The 17428-nt window shown below is 44.2% G+C and overlaps 1 protein-coding gene across 2 annotated transcripts in view; it reads right to left on the bottom strand.

Annotated features, from left to right (window-relative positions):
• Positions 1-17428, bottom strand: part of PCSK6 (proprotein convertase subtilisin/kexin type 6) — a 126814-nt gene that overhangs the window by 93427 nt on the left and 15959 nt on the right. For both annotated transcript variants that reach the window (XM_032232645.1, XM_032232644.1), the window contains exon 2: positions 5217-5321. In XM_032232645.1, coding sequence (XP_032088536.1) covers positions 5217-5321 — 105 coding nt within the window. The remainder of the gene's footprint in view (positions 1-5216; positions 5322-17428) is intronic.

Genomic DNA, 17428 nt, shown 5'->3' with positions numbered 1-17428 from the left:
TGACCTTATTTTTCTCAACCAGTGTGATGTCTGGTGTATTATGCGCCAATATTTTGTCCGTTTGTATACGGAAATCCCACAAGATCTTGACCATCTGATTTTCAATGACTTTTTCAGGCTAATGTTCCAACCAGTTTGTTGCTGTTTTAATATTATAATTTTTGCACAAATTCCAATGGATCATTTGTGCTACTGAATTGTGCCGCAATTTATAATCAGTCTGCGCGATTTTTTTACAGCAGCTGAAATTATTATTATTGTTGTAGTTGTTGTTGTTGTTATGGTAATATTTGGTGAGATTCACATCCTTTGGGGTTGTTGTTGTTGTTGAAGTTGTTGTCGTTATTGTTATTGTTGTTGTTGTTGTTGTTATTATTATTATTATTGGTTAATCTTTGGTGAGATTCACAGCCTTTGGGGCTGGTTAATAGCTCAACAGCTTGAGTCCTAACCAAGGACCTAGGAACTGTTAAAGTAATGTCGGAGGATATAAGCTGTTCCAAGTAGGGTGGTTTTTTGTAGAATTAAAATGTTCAAGTTCGATAAATTTAGAATTTCCAAATAGCGAGGTAGCCCTTTAGGTATTGCTCCAAGGGCTCCAATTACAATCGGGACAACACACGATTTCTTTTTCCACAGTTGCTCAACTTCAATTTGCAAGTCTCGGTATTTTGTGATTTTTCTTGCTGTTTATCTTCTATTATTATTATTATTATTATTATTATTATTATTATTATTATTATTAACATTACTGGGGCATGGTACCAATCAGAAGGAGACACAATATTTATACAATTCAGCATAATAAAATGAGTTCATAACTTTAACAGCCAACCCTATACAACTAGCATTTATAACGCACATCAAACTCAACAGTCATAAATATTTAAAAGAAAACCCCATGAAACAGCAGAGCACACATATAGTCATGATTAATATAAAGCAAATATTAACCTGAAAAACTACCAACTTCATTAGAGGAGAGTACAACCGGCCCCATTCTAATATACTAGTCAAATAAAAAAAATCATTTTTTAAAGGTCATATGGAGAGAGTTGATCCCACAGCCACAGGACAATATCCCAGACATCAGGAAACCTGGAGATGGGGATGGAGAAGAGAGAGAATACCTTGCCCAGGGTCACATAAGGGGCAAATAGGACTGTAGGGAGAAATATGGGTCAACAGATCAAGGAACGTTGTAACCAAAGAGCTGTAAACACAAGCTCCGCGGCGGCGGGGGCTCTAAACTGGATTGCGCCTTTACGGCCTCTCCGAGGTAGCGGATCCAGGAGAGCTCCTTGGTTTACCCTTCCAGGAGATGAAATGCCAAAAGAGACGCCTAGACACCGCTGGAGGGCCAGTAAGTCTGAGTCACACCGAGCACTGGTGAGAGCCTTTATCAGAACCTATCTTGTGGCAATACGGGTGGCGAAATGTGCTCATTTTGCCGCTCTTATTGCGTCCACTGAATCGCGCCCAGCCGCCTTGTTTAGAATAACCCGCTCCCTCTTGAACGGGAGGAATGCGGATGACCCTTTACAAGGTAGAGCTGAGGAGTTTGTTCAGTTTCTAGCAGATAAAGTTGCTCGGATTCGGACGGACTTGGACTCCAATTGCTCAGAGCCAGCCGAGGTACCGGGGGAAGGTCTTGAGCGAAATTTATGGACTGAGTTTCAACTTGTCACACCTGAGGAAGTGGACAAGGCCATGGGAGCTGTGAGTGCCTCCACTTGTATACTGGACCCGTACCCCTCCTGGCTGGTCGCAAACAGCAGGGAGGTGACATGTTGCTGGATCCAGACTATATTTAGCACCTCTCTCCAAGAGGGATCCTTCCTGCCCTTCCTAAAGGCGGCAGTGGTGAGACCCCTCCTGAAGAAGCTGTCTTTGGATCCAGCCATCTTGAGTCCAGTTTCCAACCTCCCCTTTGTTGGGAAGGTTGCTGAGAAAGTGGTGGCCTTTCAGCTCCGGCGGTCCTTGGATGAAACCGATTATCTGGATTCCTTTCAGTCTGGATTCAGGCCTGGCTACAGCACGGAAATTGCTTTGGTCGCGCTGATCGATGATCTCTGGAGAGCCAAGGATGGGGGCCATGCCTCCATCCTAGTGCTCCTTGACCTCTCAGCGGCCTTCGATACCATCGACCATGGTATCCTTCTGCGGCGGTTGCGGGAGGTGGGAGTGGGAGGCACTTTTCTTCTGTGGTTCTCCTCCTACCTCTCGGACAGGTCGCAGTCGGTGTTGGTCGGAGGGCAGAAATTGACCCCTAGGCCCCTTAATTATGGGGTGCCGCAGGGTTCGGTCCTGTCCCCCCTCCTATTTAATATCTCCGAATACCATCTGCTAGCCAATGTCGACTGTCGACCCCTCGGGGGAGGGCCTTCTCTGTGGCTGCTCCAGCCCTCTGGAACGAGCTCCCCCTGGAGATCCGTACCCTCACCACCCTTCCGGCTTTCTGCAAAGCCACTAAGACCTGGCTGTTCCGGCAGGCCTGGGGCTGATGAGTTCCCGGCCCCACTTAAACTGTTGCGACTGTTGCTTTGTTTTAATCTTGCTTGTTTTCTGTTTTTTTGTTTGTATTCCCCTTCCCCCCTGCTGTAAGCCACCCTGAGTCTCTTGGGAATAGGGCGGCATACAAATGGAATAAACATTTCAACATTTCAAACAAGTGTTAGCATTTAAACAGCTTGAGCAGGGAATCAGCACAGAGTCCTCCAATGAAATAACTTACGCCAATAGCCTAGAACAGGAGTGTCAAATTCAGGATCCGCAGGCCACATCTGGTCCACAAGGTGCTTAGATCTGGCTCATGGGGCTGCCCTGGAAACACCAAAGGATCAGCCTGCAGTGCCTCTGCCAGCAAAAATGCGGCCCAGGGGGCCACGCACAGCAGGTAGGACAAGATGCAATAGGTGGAAACTAATCAAGGAGAGAAGCAACCTAGAACTAAGGAGAAATTTCCTGATAGTCAGAACAATTAATCAGTGGAAGAACTTGCCTCCAGAAGGTGTGGATGCTCCAACACTGGAGGTTTTTAAGAAGATGTTGGATAACCATTTGTCTGAAGTTGTGTACGGTTTCCTGCCTTGGCAGGGGGTTGGACTAGAAGACCTCCAAGTTCCCTTCCAACTCTGTTATCCCATTCTAAATATAGCAAAGTAGTGGTGGTTTCTAGAAAAGCAGAGCAAAGAAGATTTTGGGCCAAAAGAAGCAGCACCAATGGAAAGCATTGGGACTTGGGTCAGCAGGATATTGTTTTGAGCTGAATGGATGACCTGTCTGATTCACATGGATCAAGGAGCTCATTAAATAACGAGAATAAGGAATCCATTGGACAGGGCCGCTCTCTCAAGAACTTGGTCTAAAAAAAGAAAGCAGACACACAGAAAGATGACTAAGACACAAAGAGCTAGTGCCCAAGGAAAAGTTATTCGGAAGAGAACTAGACAGTCTGTCTGAGAAACTGCCAGAGGGTAAAGAACAATTCTCCAGGCAGATAATATACGGCAGGAAAAGAGGCTTAGCCAGGGAGCAGGTATGTGGGGGTTGTGGCCCAGCAGCGGCCAGTGGAGCTGGTAGCAGATTCGGACAGTGAGGAGGTTGGGGAGGAATATGGGCCAGTCCTGGAGTCTGGGGAAGGCTCTGATGAGGGCTCTGTGTCGGAGGGAGAGAGGGGGCCAGAGCCGCATGCCACTTATCAGCAGCCTTCAGAGTCAGACATCCGTGAGGCAGATGAACAGCTGGAGCCTGTTCCCAGTGTGCGCATGCGCAGAGTTGCCAAACAAAGAGAACAACTAAAGAACAGGGTTTGCCTTGGAACTAAGGCAGAGGTGGGTTGCTCCCGGTTCGGCCTGGATCAGGCGTGCTGGTAGTGGTGGTAGTGGGAGGCTCCACCCACCCGCTTGGACGCTTCTGCACATGCAACCCACCTCTGGAGTAAGGCCACAGGTAGACGATGAATGGCCCCTCCCAGGGGAAATAAAAGAGGAGCGAAGGGGAATGGAGTTTGCAGGAGACAATTAGTTCGCTTAATTGGTTCGTGACTCTCCCAGACTCCTTGCCAAGTTTTGCAGATATCGGCCTGGCAGGTCTCCAAGCCAGAGAAGGTCTGTGACTGTAAATCCTCCCTTGAAAGACTTTGCTGGAAGTGAATGAGCAGAATTCACAGTAAATTAATAAAAGGGTTTTTTGTCAGGACAAGGAGTTTGTTTCATGTCCTTGGGAAGTGGGAACCTCTTCTACTGTATGGTTGGTTAGACCTCTTCCTCCAGAACAGCAGGAATCAGTTCAGATGCAGGAGGAGGAGACGATAAGAAGGGCGGCAGAGGACAGCCAGCAAAAAGAATAAGCAATATTCACCGTCTTATTAAAGATCTCAACTGAAAAGAGCAGAGCTGAGAGACAGCATGTCCGTCCGTTCCCTCCCCAATTCAGTGAGTGCCAACAGAGAAGAAAAGGTGGGAGAGAGCTGATGAGGGGCTGTTGGCTGGAGAGTGAAGAGCAACTTGAAATAATGGCTCTTTGCCTCTCGTGGATGATAAAAAAATAATTAGCCGTGGCTATTCTGTGCGCTATTGCAGGCTATTTATTTAATTAATTAAATCTCAGAGCCGCCTAGGCTTCGCGTTGTCACTCAGCGCAATGGTTTTCCAACCCACCGGTTCATTTGGATGAAGTACAAAGGACTGGATTTGCTACACATATTTTAGCCATAAACCTTGGTTTACCGATTACATGCATGAACGTGTAATAGTAATTCAGAGGAGGGGAGAGGAAGAGAAACAAAGAAATGAAGGAACGGCAGGGAAGGAAAAAGGAGAAAAGGGAAAAGGAAGGAAAGGAAAGGAAAGGAAAGGAAAAGAAAGGAGAGGAAAGGAAGCTAAAACTAGCTTACATCAATAGTATTTGGCTCCGTCTCTCTGTAATTTTCTATCCTTACACTACAGACATTGATTCATAGATTGTCTTTTATTTAAGTAAAGCAGAGTCACAAAATAGGTACGTTTTAGAATACTTTTCAACAGTAACACAACATAAAAACCAGGAAAATAACATACACGGAAATAAAATTAGGGTTTACCCATCAAGTGTACTTTGGCCTTTCAAAGATTTTTTTGTTTTGTTTTGTTTGCTACTTGGATTTCATTTTGGAACCTGGGGTCACCTTGGTGATGGTCTTTGTGATAGCTGATATTAGTAGTGGACACACATACCTTGGGATCCATTCTGAGGAAGCTGTGTGGACCCCTGCTGCTGAACGTTGATCTTTTAATGGTCTTGCTGTGATGGAAATGATAATAGTCTTCCAAGCTCCCAACCTAGAACCATCAAGGAAGAGAAACAAGTCAGGAAACTGATCCATTCAGGTGTTCACTTTCTCTAGTGTATCGAGGAGGTACAGAATACATTGAAATGGGAATATTTTCTGTTGTCTTAAATCGGCCTTTCTCAGCCTCATGACCTTCCTGAAGAATTACCAGACAGCAGAGACAAACAGTGATGCCAATGGGTGGGAATGCACGCTAGGTGAAAATTATGTTGTTCTTAATAGGAGCAACACAAAGAAATTTGTGAGCTTTTAAATTCTCCTGGCTCTCAGTCTGTGATCCGTGGACCATGATGTCATTACAGGGGGTCTGCAAATAGTTAAGTCTTTACATCTTGAGTTGTCTAGGGGGTTGATGCAGTGGTGAAATTCAATTTTCTTCACTATTGGTTCTGTGGGCATGGCAGGGGAAGGATACTGCAAAATCCCCATTCCTACCCCTCTCCTGGAGGAAGGATACTGCAAAATCCCCATTCCCTCCTGACTCCTGGAGGAAGGATACTGCAAAATCCCCATTCCTACCCCACTCCTGGAGGAAGGATATTGCAAAATCTCCATTCTCTCTTCATTTCTGGGGGAAGGATACTGCAAAATCTCCATTCCTCCTGACTCCTGGGGGAAGGATATTGCGAAATCTCCATTCCCTCCCCATTCCTGGGGGAAGGATACTGCAAAATCCCCATTCCCTCCCCACACTGGAACCAGTCAAAGGTGGTATTGGCTGGTTCTCCGATCTACTCAAAATTTCTGCTACTGGTTCTCCAGAACCTGTCAGAACCTGCTGAATTTCACCCCGGGATTGATGGCCATGGTCAGTGGCCATGGTTCACAAAATGTATTTAAAGGGGGTCCGTGATGGTGAAGAAAAGGTTGAGAACTACTGGTCTGCACAATTAGCCATGGGAAAACAAGCTGATTTGACCTCATTGAATGTAACGGGTTCGTGAGGAAGACCTTGAGAAACAGAGCAAAGAAATGCTTTTTAGGGAACTGTCCAATAAGAGAGGGCATAACCCACAGATGCCCAATGGGTGGAGAAAGAGGCTGGGAAGGGAGCTCACACCAGCTTTTCAAGCTGTGAAAGAGATGGCAGTACTTGCAAGTCCTTTCAGATTTGCAAAATTCTGTTAATTCTGCCTTACAATAAAGTAGAATTAATTAGCTCATTGAGTTGTGTTTCCTGTCTGGTCTGTCCAGGAAGGGTGACACTGGGTGAATTCCATTGCTGTTCCAACTTTTCCAGAAATGTTTCGAGCTTCAACCAGCATTGTTTCCAGTTTTAAACTGAATTTGAAAAGGGTCCGTTTTGAGCTTGGAACATTTCTAGAATTGTTTCAGCCCTGGAAGCCCAACTTCACTTTCTGGTGAAGTTGGAAAGTGGCCTTCAAGTTAGAACATAGTATTTATCATCTCAAATTCTCAGTGTTCTGTACATTATAATGTGAAAACGTTTAAGCTTGAAGTGTCCCATTTGGAGTTAAATTTGAAACCGAACATTCCCATCTCCTACGCTATGTTCCGATGCCATCCCAATATTTTGAGCTAAAAGCCTTAAGATGTTCAGCTTAGAACATTAAACTTGGAGTGGAAACGCTTCTAGCAAAGTTGGAGCAGCATTATAACATGACCTCTTAGCTCATCTTGAACTTTAATACTTTGAATTTTTGGCACCAAAAATAAAAGAATGGGGGAAAGGAAGACCAAATCCAAGCCAAAGGTCATAACCATGGGTCTTAACCAATTTAAGATGCTTGTGATCACTCAACAGTCTTAGCCAGAGCAGGTGAATACTTAACAGATATTTTAGGCTTGGTTACTGACAAGCTTAATTAAGTTCAGTCCAACATGCTTGGTTAGTTAAGGATTCAATCTCTTGTGCAAACTAAGAAAATTGATATAAGTGAAGAACACCAGATTAAGGTGTTGTGTGAACAAGGTGACACGAATCCCCAATACATTTAGCAGGATATTTTCCTAATTAGGAAAAGCTACCTTTAAATAATGAAAGACCTGATTAAGCATAATTGATTTATTGTATGCCATCTACTTATTTTTGACTCCTAGGCGCCACATAGATTAAGCATGATTATTAGACTCCTATTTAGTCAACTTTTTTTAAAGGTACCTATGGTAATATTAATTTAATATATCTTAGGTGACAGGAATTTGAACTGAAATATTTATTTGGTAAAAGGATCATAAAATAAAATATGTACAATGAGATTTAATTCCTACACGGAGACAAATATAAAACTGTACCTATAATATCCTGGCAACCATCATAAAGATTTAAAGAGAGTAATAGAAATCTAATTGTAGTCCCGTTAAAAGGTGTTCCCCTCGCACATATGTGTTAGGTGGTGCTCATCTCCATTTCGAAGCCAAAGAGCCAGCACTGTCCAAACATGTCTCCGTGGTCATGTGGTCAGCATGACTAAATGCCAAAGGCGCAAGGAACGCTGCTACCTTCCCACCAAAGGTGGTCCCTATTTTTCCACAAACAGTCTGTGAAAGTTCCAACAGACATCTGCTGGAGTTGCCAGTGTCTTTCAGGGGAATGTTGATAAAAATCCACCTTATCTCCCTGGGAATGCTGCCCGAGACCTAATTGCCAAACGCAGAGCAAGGCCAAACTTAGCACAGAGTCAAACAGAACTTTTTAAAGTTTGAACTGACCAGATGAACTAATTGCTTCCTGCAACAGCTCATGTCCCATGCGCTCCTCTTTTATATGGAGGGGCCAATCTTCTCCAAGCCTTACTCCCAAGTCAATCCTGTTTTCTTAATTGTTCTTGCCTTCTGGCAGCTCTGTGCATGAGCACACTGGGGATAGGCTCCCGTTGTTCTTCTGCCTCGCTGATGTCAGCCTCTGGAGGCTCCGGAGGCAGCAAATAACTACCTGATGGTCCTGGCCCCCTCTCTGCCTCCAACACAGAGCCCTTGTCTGAGCCTTCCCCAGTCTCCAGGACTGGCCATATTCCTTCTCAACCTCCTCACTGTCTGAATCTGCTGCCAGCTCTGTTGGCTGCTGGTGGGCCCCAACACTCCCAAGAGATGCTCCATCATCTTCATGCCTTCATTCATGAGAAGCCCCATCATCTAAAGTTGAGCTTTTGCAACAGCATGTGCTTGCCACCTATTAGTTGTTTAAACTTTGGTGTTGAGCATTGAGAATACTTAAACTGTGGGTTTGTAGCTCAAGAATCTCTGTGAGTCACATCGAATCCAGAGGTATTGACAGAAGCACCTCATGTCAAGTCGCTAAAAGCCAACATTTTGTTCGGAAGCATTTCTATTGGCCTAATTTTTCAATCGCCAAGGAATTCTGGAGAATGTTCTATTTTCTCTGTGGGAACTATTGTCCCACAGGCAGGATTACCTGCCCCAGCTTGACTGCACATTCACATTTGCAGAGCTTCAACCGATCAGTTCTGCTACCGCTTTTAATTTAATCTCCTCGGATTGTCTAGAATTGAGTCCCTCTGGAACCAAGATAGAGAGATGCACGGTCCATCTGTCTAATCTTTTGGTTAAAGGCTGAATAGATAAATGGAACAGTTTAGCCTCTTACTAGAAGAACAAGCCAACTGAAATGGGGGGGGGGGAAAGGTAATTCCGCGCTTAAGACAACAAAGTTAACCTTTGTTGTTCCTCCACTCTGTTCTTGCAACAAAATCTGCTTTGTCTGGAAAATGGCTACCAAAGTTATAAAGCAGGCAAGATCGTGGAATCAAAATGCTCAGAAAAATGGTCTTTCTCCTAGCAGGAGCACCCATCTGAGAAGAAGCTAAAGGCCATGATTATTTTCCTGGTGCTGTAAGGATATGCACACCTATTCCAAGAAAATGAGCTGAAATAAGCAATCAACCCACCACTTCTACCAATAGCACTAGTAAAAGCACTTAGACTTATATACCACTTTACAGTGCTTTTCAACCTTCTCTAAGCACTTTTCAGAGCCTATTGCCCCCAACAATCTGGGTCCTCATTTTACCCACCTCGGAAGGGTGGAAGGCTGAGTCAACCTTGAGGTGGTCAGGATCAAACTCCAGGCAGTTTGATGTGACAGAGATGGTATTCAGCAGGTACTGAACAGTTCTGGTAGTGGAAATTTGAGTAGCTTAGAGAACCGGTAAATACCAACTCTGGCTGGCCCCGCCCCCATCTATTCTCTGCCTCCTGAATCCCAGCTGATCGGGAGCAAATGGAGATTTTACATATCCTTCCCCTGCCATGCCCACCAAGCCATGCCCACCAAGCCACGCCCACAGAACCAGTAGTAAAAAAATTTGAATCCCACCACTGGCGCATGTAGCAGGACGTGTGGGTGCCTTCCACACATGTGCCTGGCCTTCCGTGCATGCCCTTTACTCTCTCATGCACCTACCACGCACACGCCTGGCCTCAAAACTGTGCTTAAAAGGATGGCATAACAAGACTCCGGTGTTGATCAAGTTAGAAATCTTACCAAATCCATGAAGTTCTTCGAGGACCCTAAGAAAAGTCTTCCTAATTGTACTGATCCACTCAAACTGCAGTGTTATATACGTTTCCCTAGGAAATAGGTCTCCCTGAAAACCATGAACCGTAAATTTGATTGAAGGTGTATCAGACTGCATTATAGAACCCTTATGATTTATTTATTTGCCAGATTTATGTCCTGCCTTTCCTTGGGAAGCTCAAGGCCGCAACCCTAGAAATCCTTCTTCCAATTTTTTCTGCACCACCACTGAAAGAGAGTGACTAGCCTAAAGTCACTGAGTCTCTATGACGGGACACTGGTTTCTGCATTCCTACAAGAAGAAAACAGACGTTTCATGTGTTGATAATGAATGTACATGTCACAACAGGTTTCACCTTCATATACTCCTGTGGGCAGGAGGAGGTAGATAATTACATAATGCATGAAGGTCCCATTTATTTAGCCATTATAAATCACAAATGAGTTCCTACCACACACTAAACCCCAAACCAAGGTTTCGTAGCAGCTTCCTTTAACATGCTAAGCAAAACCTAAAGTTAGCACACAATGGGCAAACATGATCATGTTGAGGTTTATAACATGCTGGGACAAAGGCGGGTAGGGAAACACTTTAACACACATATGCACACATCTTTAGGGGACGAAGGGAGACATGATAGCAGTGTTCCAATATTTGAAGGGCTCCCACAAAGATGAAGGGGATAAACGATTTTCCAAAGAACCAAAAGGCAAGACAAAAAACAATGGTTGGAAACTAACCAAGGAGAGAAGCAATCTAGAATTAAGTAGAAATTCGCTAACAGTGAAAGCCATCAACCAATGGAATAGCCTACCTTCAGACGTTGTTGGTGCTCCATCACTGGAGGCTTTCAAGAACAGACTGGCCAATATTTGTCTGAAATGGTATAGGTTCTCCTGTTCTAGCAAGAGGTTAGACTAGAAGACCTCTAAGGTCCCTTCCAACTCTATTATTCTATGGTCTATGCTCTCACTTGCTTCCAATTCCTACACATGACAGTAGTCATTACCCGCCTGGTATCTTCCAGATGTTTTGGACCACACATCCTCTCTTTCTCAGTTAATTTGGTGCAATCGAGGGGATTAAGCTAACAAAATTGCATTCTATTTCTGAAGCAGTTCAATTCCACTAATACCTGAATGAGAAACTGATTGTCGCTCCCTTATGGATAATGAGATGTTGGAATGCTAGTAATAAGAAGAATTAGAATCCAACAATCAGCTCAGATATATTTGTTTAACCATGGTTTAGTGAATAAATGGCAGTGGATTACATCTGCCCAACACATTTCAATTTTGTGCAGCATGTAAATCCTAGCATATACAATGATGGGATTCAAATAATTTAACCACCAGTTCTCTGCCCTAATGACCAGCTGGGTAGAAGTGTCTGGGTGGTCATGTGACCGGGTGGGCATGACCAACTCAACATCACTCGCATTGAGGGGCCCCTCGCCATGCCCAGCCATGCCTCACCCCTCCCCTCCCCTCCCAGCCACTATCCCTGCCACCCAGCTGGGCAAGTGGCCGAGTGGGTGACCAGGCAGCGAAGCGAGGAGTGGCTGGGAGGGGAAGGGTGTGGTGGGGTGGGGCCAGGCATGGGGAGGCACGCTATTCAGCCGGTTCGCTAAACTGCACAAAAAGTTAGCTAATTACTGGTTCTACTAAACCTACGCAAAGTGGCTAGATCTCACCACTGTATACACTCCAATTTGGCTGAAGGAGTGGAGGAAGGTTTTTTTTTTTCATTTGTATTTTAAGGGTCCATGTGTAATTTAAAAGCAGCACTTTGTTTCTCCGTCAAAGTTGTTTCTAAGTTTGGAGTATGTCCTTTCAAGAAAAAAAAGTGCAGACAGAATATAATTGTAATCCTCCCAGACCATTCAGAAGAGTGCCAGAAGCAAGTTTGATTCTTGCTTAGCTGTTGCTCCCTTCCCAGGAGGTAAAGGTTATAAATAAGCAGAGAAATACACATCTATATTTAGCCTGCAGAATAGTGTCTAGCACACTTTTAAAAAGCAAAAAAGAAAACCCCCAACCCCAAATGAATTATGGAAAACAAAATGTCAATGCCTCCATTCATGCAACTGAACCGTAAACCAACCAGCCACATTTTAACCTTAATACGTCGTGCGGTTCTAAACTACAGAAGATGGTTGGCCTGTAATTTAGTACGTTGCAAGAATCCGAAAAATGTGTTTTTAAAAAAAGTTCAATTAAAGTCAAGCTAGCTAGGTGGGAGAGCTTTAATCCTGGGCATTTTCTGCTTCAACCTGCGCTGAATCAGCTGCCACATCAGCTGTTTGCACTAGGAAAAGCACACTTCAGCTTGAACAACTGGGTCAATTCCTTCCAGAGGAACAAGGAGGTGCTTGGTTTATAAAGGGTTACAAGCCTTGCGTCTAACCCACATTCAAAAAATAGATGGGGAAAATGGTGTTCCCATTGTAATGTGCTTTGAAAATCCATGCAACATGCGGTAAGTGTAAAGAAGAACACAGCGTGAGCATCTCTTAAGCCTTGCACAGAATAAATTTTTGTTTGGAGGAATGTCCCACCTAGACCATCAAGCATCAGAGACCTAAATTATTCAGAGTTAGCACCCTGAGAGCAAAGAGAACACCTGGAGATCACCTGGTCACAACCTCATGATTGCATGCAAATGGCCCCTGGCCCTAAGTTTGCATTTTGATAGGAAATTTGTTCTGACCTAGGCTTCCCAAAAGCACAAAGCCGACACCTCACCCTGATAAAACCCCTTTTATTTAGATTAAAGGGAATTCCTCTCCAGAAAAGTCCCAGCTGACAGTCTTTCAAGAGATTTCACAACTACGGACCTTTATCAGGCTTGGAGAGCTGCCAGGCCGATATCTTCCAAACGCCACTCTGTAGCAGACGATACTTGGCAAGAAGTCAGGAACAGATCTTCACCCTAATGAACTGAACTCCTTGTCTCCTGCAAACTCCCCTCCCCTTTGGCTCCTCTTTTATTCCCTATGGGAGGGGCCATTCACCGTCCACCTGTGGCTTTACTCCTGGGTCGACCCTTGTTCCTTAGCTGTTCTCTTCTCCTGGCAACTCTGTGCATGCACACATTGGGAACAGGCTCCAGCTGTTTGTCTGCCTCACTGATGTCTGACTCTGAAGGCAGCTGATAACTGGCATACGGCTCTGGCCCCCTCTCTGCCTCTAACACAGAGCCCTAATCAGAGCCTTCCCCAGACTCCAGGACTGGCCCATGTTCCTTCCCAACCTTCTCACTGTCTGAATCTGCTGCTAGTTCTGCTGGCGGGCCAGAACGAAATGAAACAATGAAAATTTTACGTAAAACCATGTTTGTCTGGGGTTCTGTGAGCAGCCAATGAAACTCTCCAAAGTCCTAGAAGACCCCAATGGATGTTCAAGCAGTTCTGGTTAAATTAGCTCCCCAGTGTTTTTAATTCATTGACTTTTTAGATCTTAGAAACTTCTCCTTGTTAGTTCTACCATCTCTACTCCCATCTGCTTTGTTAGGATGTTAGCTACCCTCAGCTTTTGATTGATTTTTTTTCCCCATATCCTGCTCAGCAATCTATGAGCTTTCAATTCCAAATAGAACGGGATATTAAGGGAACCAGATTTGTGTTGTTGTTGTTTTAAAATGTCTAAAATGACTAATGGGCACCACGCAACTCAGTGTCTTTTCGCCATAGCCAGCTGCACGGGGCTGCCACAAACTGTATCCGGAAATCTGTAAAATTAAATATTTACATCTCCTCCAGAAAAAAACAATGGGTCAGAATCAAAACTAAGATAGCAAGCAGCTTAAGCAGTTGGCTTAAGAGTAAATTAAGTAAAAAAACTAGCTAACCACACAACCATCCAGCCACGTAATGTGCAGCTTCTATTTTAATCTGAGATGGAAAGAAGGTTTAGTCTTAGTAGTGTAGGAAGTTAAAACCCACCCCGCTACTAGAAAATGAAATATTTTAGGAAATATTAAAAGGGCAGAATATTTTCCCCTAAAAGGGAAGCAGGGGCTCATTCCCCCCACCTTTTGTCAATGGGCCATTAAGGACTGAGACAGTCTATTCTATATAACAAAGATCTACTTCTTTGGAGGAGGACCCACCTAGAAAACATAAACTCACTGCATGGCACATGGGAAGATTACATCAGCCAGCAAGGCAAAAAAGCTTGGGTTTCAGGACAGCCTAGACCAGAGGTTCCCAAATTTGGCCACTTTAAGACTTGTGGACTTCAACTCCCAGAATTCTCCAGCCAGCAGAGCTTTAAGAGAGCTTAAAGCTCTGCTGGCTGGAGAATCCTGGGAGTTGAGGTCCACAAGTCTTAAAGTTGCCAAGTTTGGGAACCTCTGGCCTAGACAATTAGTTAAGATTTCCCGCCTACTGGGAATCTGACAACCAGTCAAGAATACATTTCTTACACAGGAACAGGAAACAGAGAGGTGGGACCCAACAGAGGATATAAAACTCAGGCTCTCTCAGCATCTTGGCCCTTTTCTGCTCAGGAACTCAAGCCATATGATTCTGCTCAGGAGCTCAAGCCATATTTATTTATTTTATTTTATTTATTTATTTTAATTTGTCAACAAGTACAAGGAAACAAGTTGGAAAAACACATTAAAAATGGCACAAATAAATGGATAAAAATAAGCAAAACATAGCCATAAACACATACAATGGGACAGTAGGACAGGGACAGTAGGCACGCTGGTGTTCTTATGCACGCCCCCTTAGGGACCTCTTAAGAAATGTGTAAGGTCCACAGTAGACAGCTTAAGATAAAAGGTATGGGGGTTAGCGAAACTAATAACAGGATCAGGTAGAGTGTTCCACAGATTTACTATTCTATTGCTGATATGATCCTATCCACCATTATCCAAACTACCTTTCCAAGCAGTCTCCATATTTCCAGTGTCTTTTTCCCCACTTGGAACTGAACCCAGATGGACATTTCTTCCAACAGTAGCAAAGCATTTTAAAAGAATGGTGAACAAAGAGTTGGCTATTGGTCACGGTGGAAGGCAGTTTCTTTCTTAACCTTCCTGGGAAGTTCCTTCTGTTCCTTCAGCCTTGTAACCCCAGTTGTACACTGGTTCACAATCCTTTTGCTCCTTTGCCTTTCCGGCTTGCTCCTATGTTTCAGTAGACAAGCAACACCCCCTCCCTTTCCCAAGTTGTCCCAGCAGGTTGAAGCAAGTCATGTCCACCACAGTCCAAGGTCACAGGGATCAGTGTTAGAAGTTCTGAGAGACGGCCCTGCCGCTGTAATCGACATAACCTGTTATTGCTTTGCACAGGGTGAGCTTCATGCTTTATAAGGTTATGGAAAATCTGAGTGTAGGCATGTATCAGTAAATCCCTCTCTAGCTTGACATCAGGAACGAGTTACCTTTTTTTTTAACCCAACATATATTACTATTTGTGTGTACATACAACCCACATGAGCCAGGTTTTTTTTTCCTTTTAAATGTCTCTTCCCCTGTCTGTTTTGTTAGCAATTTATTTCTGCGGTATTACCTTCCTGATCCCCTGCTGATAGAGTTTACATTTTCCGGTCTTTATTATGTTCATTTAGTTGTAAACTCTAAATCTAGTTCTAATCTGCAATCCCTGAGGTCTTCATTTTTTTAGTATAAATTAAATTCATAAACAATCAAGGCAAAGGGAAGCGTTCCCAATTCCCTACCACCCGCAAAGAGAGATATATATATATGTGGTTCTCTGTATTTGTCACTGCTAAGTTCTAAATGCAAGAATGAAAATGCATCACTAAGAAACAGGGGGTGGGGAGAGAAAGGGCAAAAAAATAAGCAGCTGGAGAGGCCCGAAGAGGAGGGTAAAAAAAATTTGAAGCCAAAGAAAAAGACACAGCATCATAGAAACAGAGTTTCTTTCAGGCGCAGATGTCTGCAACAGGACCTTATTTTAACAAACAGATGAAGAACTAATTCAAGGAAGGTTTTCTACAACATTGGAGGAAAAGCATGTGAGAAACCCAGCTGGAATTATTTCCAAACTCTGCTTGGAATCTTCCCTCCCTACCCGCCACACCAATTGTTTTCAATAACTTCAGCTGGTTGTTAGTCTAACTAATAGCCCATTTAGCCCAGGCCTATCTAATCTGGCAGGAGTTTTCAAGTGCCCAATAAAACATTTCCAAGTTATCTCATTAAACAGACCTTTGAAAACTATATCGCCAAAGGGCTGTGGAGTGAGCATGCTGCAAGCTTTCTTTTTACAAATGAGCTTGGAATGGTTTTCATGTGGTTGGTTTGAGCCTATAATGGCACGTGAACCCAAGCTGTGAGGCTTATTGTTGTGGCCCATTAGTGGCCAGAAGAACTGGCAGCAGAGTCAGACAGTGAGGAGGTTGGGGAGGAGCATGGGCCAGTCTTGGAGGGTGGGGAAGGCTTGGACGAGGGTACTGCATCGAAGGCAGAGATGGGGCCAGGGCCATCTGACAGTTCTCAGCTGCCTTCAGAGCTAGATAGCAGTGAGGCAGAGGAACAGCTGGAGCCTGTTCCCAGTGTGTGCATGCAGTCGGAAACAGCTGAGAAATCAGGGTCGACTTGGGAGTAAAGCCACAGTTGGACAGTGATTGGCCCCTCCCATAGGAAATAAAAGAGGAGCGAAAGGGGAGTGGGCTTTTGCAGGAAATCATTCGTTCATTCGTTAGTTCATTTCAGGAGTGTGAAGATCTGTCCGTGAATCTCAGAGACTCTGTGCCATTGCACAGCACTGTGTTTGGAAAATATTTACAAGGCAGCTTTCCAAGCTACATAAGGTCTGTGGTCATAACTTCACCTTTGAAAAACTGTTTACCAGGCCTTTGCTGAATGTGAAGGAGAGGAATTCACATTCGATTAATAAAAGGGGTTTGTCAGGACCAAGACTCTGCTTCGTACTTTTTGGGAAAGCCTAGGTCAGAACACTTATGACACAAATCAGGGTAAAAAAAAAGTCATGGTGCAACTCAGGCTTGTTTAGGCCAGGAGTGTCCTGGTTACCCAGTGCAAAGAGGAAAGATCAGGCCGGTCTACCCAATGAAAAGAAACATGCTAGTAGTTTGGGGAGTGGCATCTAGCTGGCCATGCCCACCCAGTTGACCACACCCACCCAGTCGGCTATGTCCACCCAACCCCCCGAGGTCAACACAGCCCTGATGCTCCACTCAATGAAATTGAGTTTGACACCCCTGGTCTAGACAGTCTCCAAATGTACAATTTTAAGCACCAGAATTCACAGCAATGGATATGTTTGCAATGGAATTTTGGAAGTTAAAGTCCTTCTTGAGGAAATCTGGCTGAGCAAGCTGCATGATTTTCTTCTCTTTTTTTGAACAGGTTATCTGGTTTTCTCCACTGCTGCCTTCCAAAGATGCCATACCTCAACTAATTATCCGTAGCCAGCATGGCCAATGTGATGGGAATTGCGATTCACCGTATCTACTGAATCAAGACAGGTCAGTGTGGAGCTTATTCCCTTCTCCAAGGTGAGTAAGATCACTCAACAAATGAACACCTGTCCCATTCACTAGCATGGTCAGGAACCCTGATTAGGAACCAGAAGACCATGAATTCTAGACCTCCCTTG

This window comes from Thamnophis elegans, chromosome 16 (assembly GCF_009769535.1).
Source record: "Thamnophis elegans isolate rThaEle1 chromosome 16, rThaEle1.pri, whole genome shotgun sequence".
NCBI classification, from domain to species: domain Eukaryota; kingdom Metazoa; phylum Chordata; class Lepidosauria; order Squamata; family Colubridae; genus Thamnophis; species Thamnophis elegans.
Note: the sequence above shows the minus strand (reverse complement) of the source record. Positions and strands in the feature narration are given on the sequence as shown.